This window comes from Anomaloglossus baeobatrachus, chromosome 7 (assembly GCF_048569485.1).
Source record: "Anomaloglossus baeobatrachus isolate aAnoBae1 chromosome 7, aAnoBae1.hap1, whole genome shotgun sequence".
Taxonomy (NCBI): Eukaryota; Metazoa; Chordata; class Amphibia; order Anura; family Aromobatidae; genus Anomaloglossus; species Anomaloglossus baeobatrachus.
In genome coordinates, this window is record NC_134359.1 from 115589455 (window position 1) to 115610774 (window position 21320).

General features: G+C 45.1%; 1 protein-coding gene across 1 annotated transcript in view; it reads right to left on the minus strand.

Annotated features, from left to right (window-relative positions):
- MPP4 (MAGUK p55 scaffold protein 4) overlaps nt 1-19584 on the minus strand; it is a 77762-nt gene extending 58178 nt beyond the window's left edge. The window contains exons 1-5 of the mRNA XM_075318974.1: nt 19503-19584; nt 15901-16022; nt 8895-8972; nt 5906-5986; nt 5592-5723 (exon numbers count right to left, since the gene is read on the minus strand). Of these exons, the coding sequence (XP_075175089.1) occupies nt 5592-5723; nt 5906-5986; nt 8895-8972; nt 15901-16022; nt 19503-19584 (495 nt within the window). The remainder of the gene's footprint in view (nt 1-5591; nt 5724-5905; nt 5987-8894; nt 8973-15900; nt 16023-19502) is intronic.
- Between the last annotated feature and the right edge of the window lie 1736 nt (nt 19585-21320).

Consider the following 21320-nt stretch of genomic DNA (forward strand, 5'->3'; position numbering starts at 1 on the left):
ACGTCCTGTGGCCGCAGATGTGCGGAAGTCATTCAAAGCAAAGGCCTGTACACGTCCTACTGATTGGTGACTGTTGTTACCTGCAGAACATTTACCTATAATCTTTCTCTGTGCTACAGTCATTGCTGTTCTCTAATTATGATTATAACGTTTTGGGCAAAATAAAGGTTTTATGTTGATAAAGTTTGGATGTTTTGTAAAACACTGTTCTAGTGGCATGGTGCACCCCTTACAAAAAACCTTCAAATGTTCATCAATGTAGATTACATTATTTCTGAAAAAAAGCAAGTGATCATACATTGTTCTCTAATTTTGATCACCAGTGTATGTAGCAAAAGAAAATCAAATGTTTTGGAATGGCCCCACCACAGCTCAGACTAATATCCAGTTGAAAAGCTATGCATCGACCAGTAGAGCGCGCTGTACACAGGAGATGACCTCACAATCTGACTTACTTCGAGTGGTACTCCAAGTAGAGTGGGCAAAGATTTGTAAGTTTAGATGTGTCATGCTGATAGACTCCTACCCAAAAAGACTAAATGCTGTCATATATTCGAAGGGTACATTGACAAAGTATTAGTTTAAAGGTGGGTGTGTGCGTGTGTGTGTGTATATGTGTATGTGTATGTGTACGTGTGTGTGTGTGTGTGTGTGTGTGTGTGTGTGTGTATACGGTGTGTCCACCGCCATTAACTTGAGAACAGCAGCAGCTATAGGCATAGAAGTGGTGCCTAGGTATAGTAAAGTAGCCATGCGCTATGCAATGAAACCACATATATATATATATATATATATATATATATAGATAGATAGATAGATAGATAGATATAGACTAGAAGGTGGCCCGATTCTACGCATCGGGTATTCTAGAATTTACGTATTGTGTAGTTCATGTATGATTTTTGTTATATATATATATAGATGTTGTTGTGTGTAGTTACCAAGTGTTTGTGTAGGGCGCTGTACATGTTCTGGGTGTGGCGGGGGGTGAGAGCGGTGTTGTATGTGTGTTGCGTTGTTTGTGGAGCGCTGTGTGTCTGTAGCGTTGCGTGTGTGTGTGTGTGTGGTGTTTTGGGGGGAGGTATGTTTTGAGCAATGTGTGTGTTGTGCGGTATGTGCGTATATTTGTGTGTGCTGCGGTGTTTGTGTGTTGGGTGTTGTGTGTGTGCAGCGTTGTCTGTGTGTGTGGGTGTCTGTGTAGGGCGTTGTTTGTGGTTCCCAGTGTGTGTGTGTTGTGCAGTGCGCGTGTGTGTGTGTGTGTTGGGGGGAGGTGTGCACCTTCCATCGTGCTCCATCCCCCATGCTGCGCACCCCCCATCGTGCTCCATGCTCCATGCAGCGCACTCCCCATCGTGCTGCATCCCCCATGCTGCGCACTCCCAAACGTGCTCCATCCGCCATGCTGCGCACTCCCAAACGTGGTCCATCCGCCATGCTGCGCACTCCCAAACGTGCTCCATCCGCCATACTGCGCACTCCCCATCGTGCTGCATCCCCCATGCTGCGCACTCCCAAACGTGCTCCATCCGCCATGCTGCGCACTCCCCATCGTGCTCTATCCGCCATGCTGCGCACTCCCAAACGTGCTCCATCCCCCATGCTGCGCACCCCCCATCGTGCTCCATCCCCCATGCAGCGCACTCCCCATCGTGCTGCATCCCCCATGCTGCGCATTCCCAAACGTGCTGCATCCGCCATGCTGCGCACTCCCAAACGTGGTCCATCCGCCATGCTGCGCACTCCCAAACGTGCTCCATCCGCCATGCTGCGCACTCCCCATCGTGCTCTATCCGCCATGCTGCACACTCCCAAACGTGCTCCATCCGCCATGCTGCGCACTCCCAAACGTGCTCCATCCGCCATGCTGCGCACCCCCATCATGCTCCATCCGCCATGCTGCGCACTCCCAAACGTGCTCCACCCGCCATGCTGCGCACTCCCAAACGTGCTCCTTCCGCCATGCTGCGCACTCCCAAATGTGCTCCATCCGCCATGCTGCGCACTCCCAAACGTGGTCCATCCGTTAAGCTGCACACTCCCAAACGTGCTCCATCCGCCATGCTGCGCACTCCCAAACGTGCTCCATCCGCCATACTGCGCACTCCTAAACGTGCTCCATCCGCCATACTGCGCACTCCCCATCGTGCACCATCCGGCATGCTGCGCATTCCCAAACGTGCTCCATCCGCCATGCTGCGCACTCCCAAACGTGCTCCATCCGTCATGCTGCGCACTCCCAAACGTGGTCCATCCGCCATGCTGCGCACTCCCAAACGTGGTCCATCCGCCATGCTGCGCACTCCCAAACGTGGTCCATCCGCTATGCTGCGCACTCCCAAACGTGGTCCATCCGCCATGCTGCGCACTCCCAAACGTGCTCCATCCGCCATGCTGCGCACTCCCAAACGTGCTCCATCCGCCATGCTGCGCACTCCCAAACGTGCTCCATCCGCCATGCTGCTTACTCCCAAACGTGGTCCATCCGCCATGCTGCGCACTGCCAAACGTGCTCCATCCTCCATGCTGCGCACTCCCAAACGTGGTCCATCCGCCATGCTGCGCACTCCCAAACGTGCTCCATCCCCCATGCTGCGCACTCCCCATCGTGCTCCATCCCCCATGCTGCGCACCCCCCATCGTGCTCCATTTCCCATGCTGCACCAGCATCAGCCTCTCTGCCCGCAGCATCAGCCTCTCTGCCCGCAGCATCAGCCTCTCTCCTTCCAGCCTCCCCCAGCATCAGCCTCTCTCCTTCTAGCCTCCCCCAGCATCAGCCTCTCTCCTTCCAGCCTCCTCCAGCATCAGCCTCCCTCTCCCAGCCTTCCCCAGGATCAGCCTCTCTCCTCCCAGCCTCCGTCCTCCCAGCCTTCCCCAGCATCAGCCTCTCTCCTTCCAGCCTCTCCCAGCATCACCCTCTCTCCTTCCAGCCTCCCTCAGCATCAGCCTCCCTCTCCCAGCCTTCCCCAGGATCAGCCTCTCTCCTCCCAGCCTCCGTCCTCCCAGCCTTCCCCAGCATCAGCTTTCCCCTCCCAGCCTCCCTCAGCATCAGCCTTCCCCAGCATCAGCCTCTCTCCTCCCAGCCTCAGCCTCTCTCCTTCCAGCCTTCCCCAGCATCAGCCTCTCTCCTCCCAGCCTCAGCCTCTCTCCTTCCAGCCTCCCTCAGCATCAGCCTCCCCTTCCCAGCCTTCCCCAGGTTCAGCCTCTCTCCTCCCAGCCTCCTTCAGCATTAGCCTTCCCCTCCCAGTCTCCCCCAGCATCAGCCTCCCCCTCCCAGCCTTCCCCAAGATCAGCCTCTCTGCTCCCAGCCTCCTCCAGCACGCCATGCTCCTCTGCCGACACTCACCCACACCCGATCGCATACACTCACACACACAACCGATCGCATACACTCACCCACACCCGATCGCATACACTCACACACACCCGATCGCATACACTCACACACACCCGATCGCATACACTCACACACACCCGATCGCATACACTCACACACACAACCGATCGCATACACTCACAGACACCCGATCGCATACACTCACACACACAACCGATCGCATACACTCACAGACACCCGATCGCATACACTCACACACACCCGATCGCATACACTCACACACACCCGATCGCATACACTCACACACACCCGATCGCATACACTCACACACACCCGATCGCATACACTCACACACACAGACACTGACGAAATCGCACATACGCGCTGATACTCACAACATCCGGAGATATCACATGCTTCTGGCCATGTGATCCTCCGTCAGGTCCTGGAAGCTCACAGCACAGTATCGCCGCCGAGAAGCAAGCGATATCCCAGGATGTTGTGAGTATGTGGATGCGATGTGATGTGTGTGTGAGGTGTGTGTGAGGTGTGTGTGAGGGTGAGTGTGATCTGATGTGTGTATGTGTGTGTGTGTGCTGTTATGTGTCTGTATTTTCCTCCGCTGCAGGACCTTGATGTGTGGATGCGATGTGATGTGTGTGTGAGGTGTGTGTGAGAGTGAGTGGGAGCCGGTGTACACTGGTAACTATGATACACATCGGGTAACTAAGGGACCTTAGTTACCCGATGTGTATAATGGTTACCAGCTTTCACGGCCTCCGTCAAGATCCCAGCATCGCAAGGTTATGTCTGGCGCTGCTGGGCTCCTGACGGAGCCGGTGTAGAAGCAAGCGATATCCCAGGATGTTGTGATGTGTGAGGTGTGTGTGAGGTGTGTGTGAGAGTGAGTGTGATGTGTGTGTGTACTCACCTGAGAATCGGAGCTCCGTGTCAGTTGGGCCAGAGCGAGCGTGCATTGCGTGAGGGGGGCGGGGCCTGCAGAGAGCCGGGGCGAGAGGCCAATCCGTGTGGGGGGGCGGGGCCATGGCGAGCCCAGCGGCCAATCAGCTTTGTGTCACCGTAAGGACACAATGTCACCGGAAGGACACAATTTTGAAGCATGACAGACAGACAGACAGACAGACAGACAGACAGAATAAGGCAATTATATATATAGATATATCTCTATCTATCTATCTATCTATATATATATATATATATATATATATATACACACATATATATATCTATACCTATATCTACATATATATATATATATATATATATATATACATACACATACATACACACATTTTGTATATATATATATATATATATTATATATATATATATATATATATATATATATATATATATAATGCAACCACATTATTTGTTTATTTTTATTTTTCCACCTGAAAATGTTTGTTTATTTTTCAATTGAAATGTACAGATTATGGGTGATATTATAACTGGAAAAACCTTTGAGATGATTCCTCTTGGTATGTTTCTTTTATATGACAAAAACCTGGCATTATAGCAGGGGTGTATAGACTTTTTACCTACACTGCAAAGTCTATAAAACCATCCAATACAAGATAATCATTACACCCTTTGAGCAACAGATAGCAGATCTAGACCTCTATATTTTCTTGCAACTATATTTTTATGCTGTGAATCCTGTGAACAGCTGAATGCCTGGAAGACCAACCCTACAGTGAAATCAAATATTGAAGTCACAGCACTAGCCAAAGAAAACTTCAGATACAAAGTCAGTTTGTGCGCCTCTTATTGTTGTACTATAAGATAATCAGAGATAGATGTTTTCACTTACATCTTTTTTAATTTGTAGAATTAATTACCTTCTACAGGAGGTACAGCATAATAACAAAAAAATGTAAAACGTACTAGAGCATACGTTATAGAAAAAAATATGATAATGTTCTATTCGGTCATGCTAATGTCAGTGTCACATCATCTAGAGATAATAATAAGCTATTGACAAGATCACTTTACAGCAGCAGCAAAGCAAGACAGTCCTTTATTAGATACAAGTGTATTTTTTTATTTCATGCCACCTAGTGGCAAAAATGAATATTACATTTACATTTTACATAAAGCTGCAACAATATAAAAAAACCTCTGAAATGTGTGTAGGTATGTTTAATTAAAGTGCCATATCAGCAATAAAGAAACAAAATCCATATATTCTATTTGTAAATAAAATACATAAGAAGTTTCGAAACCTTTCTCCTACCAGAGGCTGCTTGTTCTTCACCAGGCACACAATTCTCATGGCTTCCTCATTCTCTGGTATGTTTTCCGGTAGTGGAGGAAGAACAGGTTCAAAATCTTTCTGTGCCACTGTATCATGGGCAGACAGCAGCGCCTGAGAAGATGGACAAAGGTATTAACATAAGGGATAGAATCCCGTGCCAGAAACTTTGTTGAAATAGAATGACGCTTTCCTGCTTCTTGTGCATATAAATACAGTATTTTTCAAAATATTGAAATGTACAAAGTGTGTGCTTGTACTAATAAAGCAATAAAGCAAACCTAAAAACGCCTTACCTTAAAGTGTGGGCCTCGCAGAAGACGTCTTAATTCGCGTGAATCAGATGAAGATGGAGACTCGCGCAGCACATCTGCAACCTGATAAATGACATTTGTGATTTAAACTGATAGTTCCATCTTCACAAAATCTCTCACCTGCAGCCTATGATGTACATTAGTAAAAAAAAAAACAGGTTGATCTACAGCTGCAACCAAAATTATACAACCTCCATTGTAAATTAGATTTATTAGCAAAATGTAAAGTTCTGCTGTTTATAATAAACCAAACAAGAGCAATATAAATATTTCAACACAACTACAAAATCAACAAAATATGCCGCTGATAATGATTACTGCAGTCTGAGAATTATTCACTTCTTCATCACATGAGTCTTCAGCACTTAGCAGAACCCTCTTTGGAGGTTATATCCTGCTGCAAACATAATGCATAGCCAGAATTTCCTGATACTTGATTGAACCTATCTTCTATTTCACACACTGCATGTTTCCAGTGCCAGAAGGAAAGCAGCTGCAGAACATCACTTTACCCCCATCATTCTTCATTGTGAGTATCACCGAGCCACTGCCATACTTCACTGTAGGCATCACCAGGTCACCACTATGCTTCACTGTAGGCATCACCGGGTCATCACTATGCTCTACTGAAGGCATCACCCAGCCACCGCGATGCTCCACAGTAGGCATCACTGGACCACATCCAGGCATTGCAGTAGGCATCACCTGGCCACCACCATGCTCCACTGTAGGCATCACTGGGTCATCACTATGCTTCACTGTAGGCATCACACAGCCATCACGATGCCCCACTGTAGGCATCACTGGACCACAGCCAAGCTTCACTGTAGGCATCACCGGACCACAGCCAAGCTTCACTATAGGCATCACTGGACCACAGCCATGCTTCACTGTAGGCATCACTGGGTCAACACTATGCCTCAATGTAGGCATCACCAGGTCATCATTGTGCTCCACTGTAGGCATCACCCAGCCACCACGATGCTCCACTGTAGGCATTACTGGACCATAGCCATGCTTCACTGTAGGCATCACCTGGCCACCGCCATGCTCCACTGAAGGCATGATTTGGTGACCACCATGCTTCACTGTAGGCATCACTATGGTCAACTGTAGGCATCATCAGGTCACCAGCATTCTTCCTTGCATGCATCATTGGACCACTGCCATGCTTCATTGCAGGAATCACTGGGTCACTACTAAGCTTCACTGTAGTCATGGAGTTGTTTTCAGCATATCATTAATTCTACTACAGGCCTGAAAAGTTCTAGATTTGTTTCATCACTGTACAGTACAGAATACCACAACCTTTGTGTCTTAATTAAATGATTCAAGTATATTGGAGCCAACTTTCCTTGCACACTTGGGTTATTTGGGTTAGTAGAGGAGCACATCTTGGAGTTTAGGAATTAAGACCTTCATAGTTCAGTTCACCTCTGAAACCTCAGTGTGTGCTGCTACCAAATCTTTTGCAGTCACTTCAGGTTTTTTGACCACCTGTTTCCTCAACAATCTGATGGTAGACGGTGATAGCTTCCTCTATGTGCCATGTCCAGGTATTGTAGCCAGTGTTCCTTTAAATTTGAACTGCACTTCCAACTGTATCTCTTGAAGCAAGGAATGGCTTTGTATCTTATTCTATCCTATTCCTTGTTTATGCAGGACAATGATCTCTTCTAACTTTTTTTTTTGACAATTCTCTTGTCTTAGCCATATTTCTAATATGCAAAAATGTCACACTCAACAAACTCCTAGACAGTCCAAGTATTTGAAGTGTTTTATCTTAAGTACACGAGTCAACCTTCAAAGCCCTTGATTAATTGTGTCAGGTGTTGATTAATTCTGAGACTGCTTTAATAAGTAAAAGTGGTAATTTGTGTTGAACTTGGAGAAACCAGTTGCTATATTAGTTGTGTTGACTTATTTAAATTATTTTTCTTTTATTTTGTTTATTGCAAAACTGCAGAAAATTTAGCTTTGAATAATGGTCATTGCAACCGTAAAACTAAAGTATACAACATTGTTATAAGGAATATCCTGCCATTATTTAGAACTATACTGGTCAAGTCCGGGTTTGTTTTTTGTTCTATTTTAATCAATAAATATGAAATTTGACTCACACGCGCTGGATTACATTTTGAAGTCTCCCAAAACCCTGTGTATAGTCTGATCCTGCAGTTCTGTGTCACTTCACCCTATCTGTCCCCACGTCTGCTGTCTGTATGATGGCCAAATAATGCGGCAATGGAAGTGGAGTAAAGGCCCCATACTCATTACACCGTCAGCTGAACCCGCCAATATCAATGACTTCACCCAACAGTCTAACGTGTATGGGGGCCCCTGACAGTTGATGTCAAAGAAGGTTTCAGACTACCGTTACTTTTGATCCTTAAAGGGAACCTGTTCCTGGAGTCCTGAGCAGGGCAGATCAAAGTATTGTAGTGCGCCTGCGCAGGACCTTAATGCTGGCTAGCGTGGATGACATAGGACGCTTCATGCACCCAGGCTTCAGAAGAAGGAGGACAAAAAAGAAAGAGGAGGCGCCGGTACCGTAGAAACCCATCCGAGCAGTCTGCACATCACCGCCCCTTAGGCGAGTATTATAAAGTGATTTTTACGTTCTACATAGTGGTCTGGGCTCTTATACACAGCATGTTACAATGCTATATATAAGAGCCCACTGGTGGTGGCCATAGTTTATAGGCCCCAAATCTGGTGACAGGTTCCTTTTAAGTGATGAGCTTCTCTCAGAGATGTCTGGCAGCAGCTTTCTCATAGAGAACACAGGAGTGCTCTGCAGAGCAAGTGCTAGTATGTATGGGAGCGTTGGGATAGATAGCTGCTGGCTGAACCATTGGCAGAACCATAATTTAGCCAACAGCTGAATAAAGTGTATGGGACGCTTAAGTTACATTGTTGCAAAATCAAACTACTCTTGGTTACAATAGAAGACAATATGGAAGACACTAACCTCACTGCACAAAGCTCGAGCCTTGGGTACAACAGGCACAGGCCTCTTCCTTATATATTCATGAAGACAATCATGAACCTGTTAGAAAAGATGACTGAAAATATCTGTTTGCAATTTAATACACAGAAATTGATACGATATGTCTTTATTATTTATATAAGATGGATGAGAATAAAACAGGAGGCCGCTAACAGGTGTCTGAGTGGGGTTAGTCAAAAATGACAGCAAAAAAACGCCTAGATGTGATTATATACCTCCGTACACATAAAGAAAAACTGGAACTCAAACTTATAAGCATCAGGGTATGTGCGCACGTTGCTTTTTACCTGCTTTTTACCTGCTTTTTTGCTGCTTTTTCTTCTGCGCTGTTTAATGCCAAAATGGATGTGTTCTTCTATTCAAGCAAAGTCTATGGGAATTTGGGTTTCTTGTTCACACTATGTTGTTCAAAATGCTGCCTTTTTGAGGCCGAACTTTGGTCAAAAACTCAGCTTTTCAAAGAAGCAACATGTCAATTGTTTTTGCCATTTGGGTTTTGCACTGCAAAGCTGAGTTTTTGACCAAAGTTCTGCCACAAAAAGGCAGCATTTTGAACAACAATAGTGTGAACAAGAAACCCAAATTCCCATAGACTTTGCTTGAATAGAAGAACACATCCATTTTGGCATTAAACAGCGCAGAAGAAAAAGCAGCAAAAAAGCAGGTAAAAAGCAGGTAAAAAGCAACGTGCGCACATACCCTAAGGGTATGTTCACACAGTGCATCTTTGCTATCATAAAGATGCATGTTTTTGGCCCCAAAAAATGCACAAAAAATGCACATGCGGCTAAAACACATCAAAAGCAGCACGCATTTTTGCTGCCTTTTTACCGCATTTTGCCCAATGCGTTTTTTTTTAAGTCAAATCTATTGACTGGAAGGGCTCAAAAAACGATGGAAAAATGCAAAAAGAATTGACCTACTGCATCTTCAAAAACGCAGCCAAGATGCAGCCATAAAAAGATGCCCAGTGTGGACAGCAAAATAGAAATCTCATAGACTTTGCTGGGGGAAGGAAATACGTGCATGTAGGTGCATCCTTGTGACCTCAAAGACGCAGCAAACAAAGGAGGTGGACTTGTTGTCACGTCCTACCCCCCCTTCCCCGAGACAGCAGTTGCATGCAATATAGTGTGAATTATGACTTCTTGAGTCATTGTGGAAGTAATGTGTCATGTGAATTGTGATGCAATGTATAAGGTGTAGAAGTATTTTATGTGTTACCGTATATTGACAGTAGGATCAGCAGCAGTTAACGCCATCGGCATCATGTGGCCTGTATGGGCAAACCACCCTCACTACACAAGTCCGCACTCCCAGCCAGGGCAGTGTCTTTCATGAAGTGTCCTGGGGTGTGAGAGAACAGTACCTCACACTCAACTACCTGCCTGGCGCCATGCTACACAAGGCTTCGTTCAGACGCCCGAATTTCACATATGTGTTCTCTATGTGGGTTTTCATGGCTAGACTATAATAAGTATATATTCTATGGGACTGTTCACATGCCTATTTTTTTTTTGCTGATGGAAAATCACTCATGGGAGCGATTCCATAGCATAATATTAGTCCGAGTGGAATGGGATTTTTTTTATTGTATTCCACTTGCACCATTTTACTCGCTGTGTGTCCTTAACCTGAACGTAAGCCCCCTGCATCTTGTCATATATATTCACCTTTTGGCATCTTAATCTTTTACCGATGCTGCTATGGTCCCATAGAACCATCCTTTGACAGTAACTTCTAACTGGTCGGAAGTCAGAAGTTACGTCTTAGGCTGCTTTCACACATCCGGCTGTGCAAGCTATGCAACGGATGTGGTGAAAACACCACATCCTTTGCATAAGTTTTTCCCATGTGGCCCGTCCGGTTTTTGCCGCTTGCGGCATGCTACTGAGCATGCGCAGTGGCAAAAAACGCATGCGGCGGCCGGATGCGGTTTTTGACGCATCGCGCCGCATCCGGCCGCCATAGGTATGCATTGAAAAATGCGCCACATCGGCCGGATGCGGCGCAATGCGGTTTTTTTTGCCGCACGAAAAAACGTGCCAGGCAACATTCCATCCGGCCGCCGCATCGGCTAAATCTGCCGCATGCGGCAAAAACCGGATGGAACGCAAGGCCATGCGGCACAATGCAGCACTAATTAAAGTCTATGCAGGAAAAACGCAACCGGCAGCAAAAAAAAAAACGGTTGCGATTTTCCTGCAAAGTGCCGGATTGTGCCGCATTGCAGAAACCGGAGGTGTGAAAGCAGCCTTAAGCATCCAATGCATCTCTATTACAGCCAGAACGAGCCTTTCATAGAGATGCATTGCAGTTTGACTTCCGGAGCTTTCAGCAGGTTACAAATTGCCAACAGTGACCGAAGCGGCGGTATTAGAAGGTTAAGCCACCGAAAGGTGAGTATTTGACAGGATTCAGGGGACTTAGGCTATGTGCGCACTAGAAAATAGATTTTTCTCAAGAAAATTTCTTGAGAAACTCCTGGGAGTTGAAGATTACTGCACCTGCGGTAAAAAAACGCATGCGTTTTTGCCGCAGGTTGGTCCCTGCGGTTTTTTATGCTGTAACTGCAATAAATAATATAGATAATACATAAATAATCGATAGATAGATAGACAGACAGATAATGGATAGAGGGAAAGATGGATAGATGAATAGATAGATAGATAGATAGATAGATAATAGATGAGAAAGACCTATATAATGTCCCACCTCCCTGCATAGTCTAAGCTGGCACCCTTTAGTGACTTTCATGCAGCACTAAAGGGTGCTTAACCTTGTATTTAGCAAAAAACAAAATAAATAATTTAAAAAAAAAAAATGACGTGAGGTCCCATATATCTTTTGTAGCCAGCTAGGGTAAAGCAGACGACAGCTGGCAACTTTACCTTGGCTGGTAATCCTAAACAGAGGGCACCCCACACTGTTATTTTACATTAAATAAATAATTTAAAACATAAAACGTGGGGTCCCCCCCAAATTGGATCACAAGCCAAGGTAAAGCGGACAGCTGTGGTCTGGTATGCTCAGACTAGGGAGGTCCACCGTTATTGGACACTCCCCAGCCTAAAAATAGCAGGCCACGGCCGCCCCAGAAGTGGCACATCCATTAGACGTGCCAATCCTGGCGCTTTGCCCCAACTCATCCCATTGCCCTGGTGCGGTGGTAAACGGGGTAATATATGGGGTTGATGCTAGATGTGTATTGTCACCTGGCATCAAGCCCTGGGGTTAGTGATGTCACGCGTCTATCAGATACCTGACATCACGAACCCAGTCAGTAATGAAAAAAAAAATTGACAACAAAAAAAGTTTTATTTGAAAAAACACTGCCCAAAACATTCCCTCTTTCACCAATTTATTGAAAAGAAAAATCAATTCCAGGTCTGGCGTAATCCAATAAGGGGATCCCATGACGATCCTTACCATAGTCACTGTCCCAGTCAATGAAGAACAAAATGTTCCCCATTGGCTGGGAGAGTAGTGCAGTGACCTGAGCTAACATCAATAGGTCAGCCCAGGTCACTGCAGGGAATGACGAGCGCTGCCATCAGGAGGTTAGATGAGATCATCTCTTGCTCTCCTGACGTCAGCGCTGTCACTGACTTCTATGCCCGCCGCGTTCTCAGCAGTATCGCGAGAGCCCGTGATGTCACCGCTAGTAACAGTCTCGAGCCTCCCACGAGACGGGCATAGAAGGCAGCGACAGCGGTGATGTCAGAGCAGGAGATCGTCACAGCAGGTAATGATCTTATCTAACCTCCTGACAGCAGCGCTCGGCATCCCCGCAGCTGCACGCACAGCAGTGTGAGAAGCTGCTGATACTGCAGTGCGGGCAGACACTGACACTGCAGTGCAGGCAGCCGCGGGGCTGGAGCGTGACACAGACTGCACGGGTACCCGATGGAGGTCACACGGAAGTGCTTCTGTGCGGCGTCCAGGGAGTGTGACGTCTGTGTTTACTCTGCTCCGCTTCCTCTTCCTGTCATAATGACATCACTTCCCTGCAAAACGCAGGGTAGTGATGAACATTTCCGCAGGTAAACCGCGGCTATACCGCACATCATTTGCTACCTGCGGTATTTCGCGATTACATTACAGTGAATGGAGGGAAATACCGCAGGTACCTGCGGAAAAGAAGTGACATACACATTTTCTCAAGAAAGTTTCTCAAGAAATTCTGCAGAAAGAATTTTCTTGAGGAAAAAAACGCAGTGTGCGCACAGATATTTTTTTTTCCCATAGGTTTTGCTGGGAAATGTCTGCAGAAAGATTACAAACATTTCTCAAGAAATTTCTGCAGCAAAACCGCGGGTAAAAACACAGTGTGCGCACATGGCCTTAGAGTTAAAGCACCAATTCAGAGGTGCAATAAAAACAAAACAAAACGCTGGAGTAGTGCTTTAAAAGGATCCCAACTGCCAATATTTTACCATTCCATGGGTTTGGAACATGGAGGTGTGGCGTGTAGCATTGCATGCAATGTTATAAAGGTAAATAGGCAGAATACTGTATTAGACAAGGGACCCGTTTAGCATCCCATGTACTTTGTGCACACTGCATAATTGTTTTTATGGGGTTCAACTTGCAGAGCTTTCACAGAAATTTGTGCTATCAAAAATGTACTTTTGGTTGCCGATTTAATGGAATTTTACAGAAAAGCTTAAAAGGTGTGGTCCACCAGATTCATCTGGGCGAATAAGTTGGCGAGACTCTCCCGTTCCCTTTTGTGCAGACCTAAGAGCAGGGGTGGTCTGGGGATGCCAGATATGAAAAAGTATTATTGGGCTACACACATGGTCAGGGTTCTGGATTGGTGCCGCCATGCTAGGATAAAGCCGTTGGTCGCACTGGAACAGAGTTTTTCGGACATCCCTCTTCCGGCCGCTCCTTGGCTCTCGAGTTTGCCCCCGTCCTCTCTGACATCTCATCCAACTATTGGCGCTACCTTGGAACGTTGCTCAAGAGGTGAGGTTCGTCGTCTCTTCTTGCCGGTGCCTTCCCCCATGTCACCCATACTAGCCGATCCGGATTTCCGTCCTGGCCTTTCAGATCCTGTGTTTCGGAGCTGGGTTCAGGAGGGTAGATTCAGAGCCTGTCACTTGGGGGGGAGAGGGAGATTGGCCATCTCTGTCAGCTCTTAGTGGTCTCCTGCCTTCTGACCCGCTGGGGAGATGGAGGGCTATGCAGTTAAGGCCCTTTATGTGTTCCCTTCCCTGCTTCACTCGGTACGCCGGGCCTCTTACGAAATTCAAGAAGTTGTGTCTGGGGGAGGGGGCTCTGCGGCACTCACTTTCCCTGACGTACGACTTGTTATCGGATCCCGGGAACTTGCCCCCCCCCCCCCGGCCTACTTACTGCAGTGGGAACGGGACCTAGGGATCGCGCTGACTCGCAAAGAAATAACATCTTACTGTTGGCGCATAAAACTTCAATTAGTTCCAGACAACTGGAGGCCAATTTCAAATTACTGACTAGATGGTACAGAGTTCCGACTAGACTTCATAGGATGTTCTCCTCAGTTGACCCCATCTGTTGGAGATGTGGCTCAGGAGAGGGTGATTATGTGCACATTTTCTGGTCCTGCCCTTCTCTACAGCGGTTCTGGTCAGAGGTGGGGGATGTCATTGGACTGGTGACCGACACGAAAGTTACATTGGGCCTGGAATTGTTTCTGTTACAGTTATCGGAACTTCCGGCCCCTAAGTACAAGCGCTCCTTGCTGAGATTCCTGGTCATGGCTGCCAGGTCTTGCATTCCGCTTGGCTGGAAGTCCACTGCCCCCCCCAACACTGACACAGTGGGTCTCTAGGATGAAAGATCTCATGCATATGGAGGACCTGACATCCTCTATCAATGACCGTCAGGACGAGTTCCATAGGACTTGGTTTCCCTGGTTGGAGTTCACCTATTCGGCGGATTACACTAGACTGTTCTCTGGTCGGTGGCAGTCGTGAGGCTCCGGAGAAACACCCCCCCCCTCCCGCCTCCTTTCTCCTCCTTCCTCCCCTCTCCGCAACTCTTTCTACCCCACCCCCTCTTTTCTTTTTTCCTTTTCCTTCTCTTTCTTCGCTTTAAGCTTTTTTCTGGCTTTGCTATCTTCTTTCAGCTGTGTATTCTATCTTCTTTTTGTTGGGTTGGTTTATAAAAAGTTTAAAATGGGTCAGACTCGAGCAGGTGCGGGGTCGAGAGCTGTGTTTGCGAGCAGACTGATACTATGCATGTCATTGTTAAATGTTAATTTTTCTATAATGATTATTTGCTGCCCGGTGTGGAGCGTGAGATACCCTGTACTGATTTGAGTTTGGCTTTTAAAATAAAGAATTTAAAAAAAAAAAAAAGGTGTGGTCCATTATTCAGCATTAGTGGCCACATCGATGTTAAGTTCATAGAGAAGATTTTTCTCAAATACCTTGTGTAGTAAATTCAGCATCTCAGCGGTGCTATTGTGGTCTGCTCATCCCCATCATGTGACCCCCAACCTTTGTCACCTCTGAGATCTGGTGATGATATGTCAACTTCCAGTTGACCTGACATCACCGCAGCTGGCCCCAGTCTCCCTGAGTAAGTTGCCTGTGGGTGGAGTTTCCCTGCTCATCACAGCATCACGCGGGCTCTCTCCTATGCTGCAGAGCGCCACAAGCAGGAGTGATGCTGGGCTTTGACGCTGGGCAGTGACAAATGGTGAAAATCCACCCACAGCCGAGTCACTCATGGAGACTGGGGCCTACCTCGGTGATGTCGGGTCAATTGGAAGTTGACGTGACATCACCAGATCTCAGACATCATGGAGCCCGGTGATCACATGATGGGGAAGAGCGGACCACAACAGCCCTGCTCAGAGGCTGAATGTACTACAACACAAGGTATTTGAGAAAAGCCTTCACTATGAGCTTTACATCAATGTGGCCACTAATGCTAAGTAGTGGACTACCACTTTATTTAATTATCATTACTTAAATACCTTAAGTAAAGACTGCAGCCATGGGGCCTGGAGCAAACCGTACAGTACCCCGATTCCATTCACATCTCGGTGGTAGAAAAGGCCTAGTTCTTCAAGAACTAATGTGAGGATCTGAGAGAGACCTTTAAGAATGAATGAAAATGGTTAGTGGAGGCCACAATTATCTTGACAAACAGTATGATGAACATGTAAAATAAAAATATATGGTTTGTCCCTAAACTATTGGATCATTTTTACTTTTGTAATTGATTTCTCAATAAGACAGCCATTTTTATAATGTAGACACTCCAAGACTCTGCTAAATAGAGTGGCTTCCAATCCCCAGTGATGAATCTGGGATTGTTCATAAATCTGAAGCTCTGTGTGGTGACATGGATGCCAGGTCTACCTGACTAAAGGCCCCGTTACACACAACGACGTATATAACAATATATCGCCGGGGTCACGGATTCCGTGACGCACATCCGGCATCGTTAGTGACGTCATTGCGTGTGACACCAACGAGCTGCCGGTAACGATGGAAAATACTCACCAAATCGTCCATCGTTGACACGTCCTTCATTTTCAAAAAATCGTTGTTTTTTTGAGGACGCAGGTTGTTTGTCATTCCCGTGGCAACACACATCAATATGTGTGACACCTCGGGAGCAACGAACTTCAGCATACCTGTGTCCTCAACGAGCACCGAGGTGGGAGTGATGGGGATGCGGCTGCTCTCCGCCCCTCTGCTTCTATTGGCAGCCTGCTCTGTGACATCGCTGTGACGCCGCACGAACCTCCCCCTTTCAGGGGAGGTTGTTCACCGTCCACAGCGACGTCGGTAGGCTGACATTTATGGCTGACAAGTGGTGAAACAAAATGGGAGTTGTTTCATGGTCATAAAGACCCTCTACAACATCTCGGAGAAAGTGAAATAATCTTTTGATTGTCTCCTGACAATTATTTTTAAGGTTAATGACACTTCAAGAAAGTTACTCGCTGAGAACATCACTGAGGCACTGATAGACTGCTGTTTATTAGATGAATTGATCGAAACCCTACAGTGTCGGGCGACATTGATTAACTGTGTGAAGCCAAGAGTGACATTTATATGTCTCAGAAATTAACCAGTGACTTCTATTATTCTCCAATAGAAATGTGCTGGATCCTAATGTTAAAGTGTTATTCCAAGAATCAAGTTATCCCCTAGTTCACAGGAGAAGATATAACTTACCAATTGCTTGGGGTCCAGTTCTTGAATCTCTAGCAATCTTAAGAATGGGATTCTGGAACCCAAATACAGGCAAGAGCCCCATGTTGAATATGGTGAAGGTGCACATGCTTGACCCTCACTTCATTCATAGACTATGGGACTGCTGGAGAAAGCCAAGCAGCACTCAGCGATATCCGGCAGTCCTAGAGACATTAAATGCAGTGGAGGTTGAGTATGCATACCACCGTTCCATCCAAGAAAGGGCTCTGCAGAGACTTTATTCAAGGTCGCTGGGACCCATAAAGACCTGTAGGTTGTCCACTATTCTAAGGATTGTTGATACCTTTCGATTCTGGGAATAACACTAATAATATACAGTGCCTTGAAAAAGTATTCATATCTCGAGAACTTTTCTACATTTTTTTACACTACACCTACAAATGCAAGTATATTTTACTGGGATTTTATATGATATATCAACACTAAGTAGCAAGTATTTGTGATGTGTAAAGAAAATTATACATGGTTTTCCAATTTTTTTCTTAAATAATTATGTGAACTTTATGTGACCTTGTTAGGTAGATTTGTATTTAGCCTCCATGAGTCAATACTTTGTAGGATCACCTTTCAATGCAATTACTGCTGCAGGTCTTTCGGGGTATGTCTCTGCCAGGTTTCCACATCTAGAAGCTAAAATTTTGCCCAATAGCTCTAGCTCAGTGAGACTGGATGGAGAGCGTCTGTGAACAGCAATTTTAAAGTCTTGCCACAGATTTTCAATAGAGATTTATGTATGGACTGTGACTGGGCCATGCACACACATGAATATGCTTTGATGTAAACACTCCATTGTAGCTCTGGCAGTATGTTTCGGTTCGTTGTCCTGCCAGAAGGTGAACCTACATATGCTCGAGTCTCAAGTCATTTGCAGCCTCTAACAGGTTTTCCTCCAGTATAACCCTGTAATTAGCTACATCCATCTTCCCATCAACTCTAACCAGCTTCCCTGTCCATGCTGAAGAAAATGATCTCCACAGCATGATGCTACCACCACCATTTTTGACTGTGGGGATGGTGTTTTCAGGGTGATGTGCACTGTTAGTTTTCCACTACATATAGAGCTTTGCATTTAAACAAAAAGTTCTACTTTGGTCTCATGTGACTAGAGCATCTTCTTCCATGCAGGGGACACAGCTAGCACATGGAAGAAGTTGCTCTTGTCATATAAGACCAAAGTACAACATTTTTGGCTAATTGCAAAACACTATGTATGGGAAAAACTAAAACTGCAGATCATACTGAAACACCAACCTCACAGTCACACATGATGGCAACATCATGCTGTGGGGAGGCTTTTCTTCAGCAGGGACAGGGAAGTCAGTCAGAGTTGATGTGAAGATGGATGGAGCCAAATACAGGACAATCCTGGAGGAAAATCCATTAGAGGCTGCAAAAGACTTTTGACTGGGTCAAAGGCTTACATTCCAGCAGTACAAAACTAAACATACTGCCAGAGCTACAATGGAATTGTTTAGATCAAAGTATATTCATGTGTGTAACTGGCCCAGGCACAGTCCAGACCTAAATCTCATTGAAACTCTGTGGCAAGACTCGAAAATTGTTGTCATAATTTCAGTCTCTAGATGTGCAAAGCTGGTAGAGACATACCCCAAAAGTAGTAATTGCCTCAAAAGGTGGTCGTATAACGTATTGACTCAGGGGGCTGAATACAAATGCTTGTAACAAATGTTCACATTTAAATTTTTAGAAAAAATTGTATCATTTCATATAATTTCTAGTGATGGGGGAGAACGTGCTTGGCACTGCTCGTTATTCGATCGAACATAAGCATGCTCGGGTACTCGTGGAGCTTGGCCAGGTATCGGGGGTACTCAGATATTTAGTCCGTGAAACAACGACCACAACGCACAGAATTGCTTCACTGCATTTTGTGTTCAGGCCCCCAGGGAGAGCCAGACGCAATCTCTGAATGGCTCTCCCAGGAGAGAAAACAACTTTCTCGGACGCAGTGTGACCAAAACCAAAAAACTTTGCCTTCCCTCCTGCCGGAAATGCTCTGTTTATGACTGCCTGTATGTGGACGGAGACCCAAACAGGTAGATCATTGACTTTCCATAATGATCGTTACTCGCATGGAGCTAATCCAAATGTCTGCCGATCTCGAATCGAGTATCAAGCATGAGAGCATTTTAGTGCTCGCCCATCACTAATTATTTCCTTTAGACTTCACAAGTACTTGATACTTTGTGTTTTTTATAGCACATAACATTTCAATAAAATACATTCGTTTGGGGGTTTAACATAAAAAAATGTAAAAAAAGGTCCCAGGGTATGAATAATTTTTCAAGGCACTGTATGTCATTGAGAGCTCAGAATGATGACATTCTACCATTTTCTTGAAGACATCCAGGATTCATTTCCATGGTCTCCCTCATTTTCAAAGACTCTCCAGCCTTCTGTGGATGAACCATCAAAGAAACCAATCAAACCGATTGTGATTGAACTGTAAAATAAAAGAGAAATTTGTGAGACTTTTCTAAAGGTATTAAAATACCTCAGCTAAGCAATAATTGTCTGAAGGCTTTATAATATGGACAGCAAATTCGGTATCTTTATTAGAAGATCATAATCCAAAAGTATTCACTGACAGATAGGGCTGATGAAGACCACTAGTTAGTGTCAGTCTGGGGTTGTTTGGGACCAACAAGGAAGATGCATTAAGAATGTGAATGCCCTTATTATAAAATGCACTGTTACACTGCGCACACAGTGTATAAAAAGTAAGTGAAGCTATAAGGAAAAATTAGTAATTGGTGAAATTACCCTTTAGAAATAAAGCCAACGGGCAAATGACTTGTGCCAAATTGATTTATTTTCTGTTAGACCTTTGAAGCATATCATTGTGTCAGAAGCTGGGCTCAGTAAGGATCCTCAGAATCAGAATCTGTATGATCCTGCAGGCAGAAGACTTCTAAAATCTGAACTATCTTAACCATTTAGACAGGCCGATAATTAGGAAAAAGCCTTTCTAGGAACGCTCATTTCCGAATTTTTTGACTGTGTAGAAGGCAGCAATCGCTCAAAAAAGGCAAAGCACTCATTCGGCTGTGATTGGAAAGTCTGTATGAGCCCTAAATCTTATCACCCTCCTTATTTTTCTACTTTTAGAATATGATAATGGTTTTTTTGCACTATGTTAAAAAAAATTGCATTATTGAGCAGTTTCGGTAGTCTGAGATACTCATCTTTCCCTATTCCTCTTCCACCGCATTCTAGATCTAACAAATGCATTACATTAGAAAGTAAAATTATGAATTCCAGGCGCTGTAGTTTTGAAACCGAGTAATGGCCCAAAAGCTTCATTTTTACTTTTGTCATGACTTCGGAGAAATCCTTACAAAATAATGGACTAGAGTATAAAGGGAACGCATCATCAATGCAGATAACCTCACATTTAAATTACTGATTTATCATAATTCAATGTAATTTATGAATATAAACCCGATCAGGACCGGACATTCCCTCCCCTTCCTGACCAGAAACATTTTCGTACATGTGCTCTTTTACTGGCTCTAAACGTTTTTCTCGTTCAGATATTCAAGTGAATTTGCTGGTATTGGGAGAAAATTTAAAGAAAAATTCTCTTTCATTACAACCACAAAGGACCACTAAAAAGAACCATTTTAAATAGCATTCCCATATTCATAAAAAAAATTATATATATTGGACCTATTTTTTTCCAATAGAGGCTGGCCAAAAATTGGTTCACACTGGCTCTGTATGTTTTTAGTTCTTAGTTTAGTTTTGTTTTATTTTATTTTTTTTTAATTTATTCTTTCATTTAATTCACACAGTGTGCACCCTATAATGTCTTAAAGGGAACCTGTCAGGTGCAATATGCACCTAAAACCATAAGCAGTTCTGGGTGCATATTGATAATGCCTGCCTAATTGTCCCTGTATACACTAGCATAGATAAAGAGATCTTTAGAAATAGTATTTCTAAAGATACTTTATCATATACTAATGAAGGCAGGGACTAGTCACAAGGGAGTTAGTTCCTGCTCTCAGTCCGTCCTGTTAGCATGGCACCACGCCCACAGGGGTGTGCTAACATGCTATTCAATGCAGCATCACCAGCGGTGATGCGCCTACTTGTGTCCGATGTGACCGATGATCTGAATGCCCGACACTTCCGGTCATGCCTA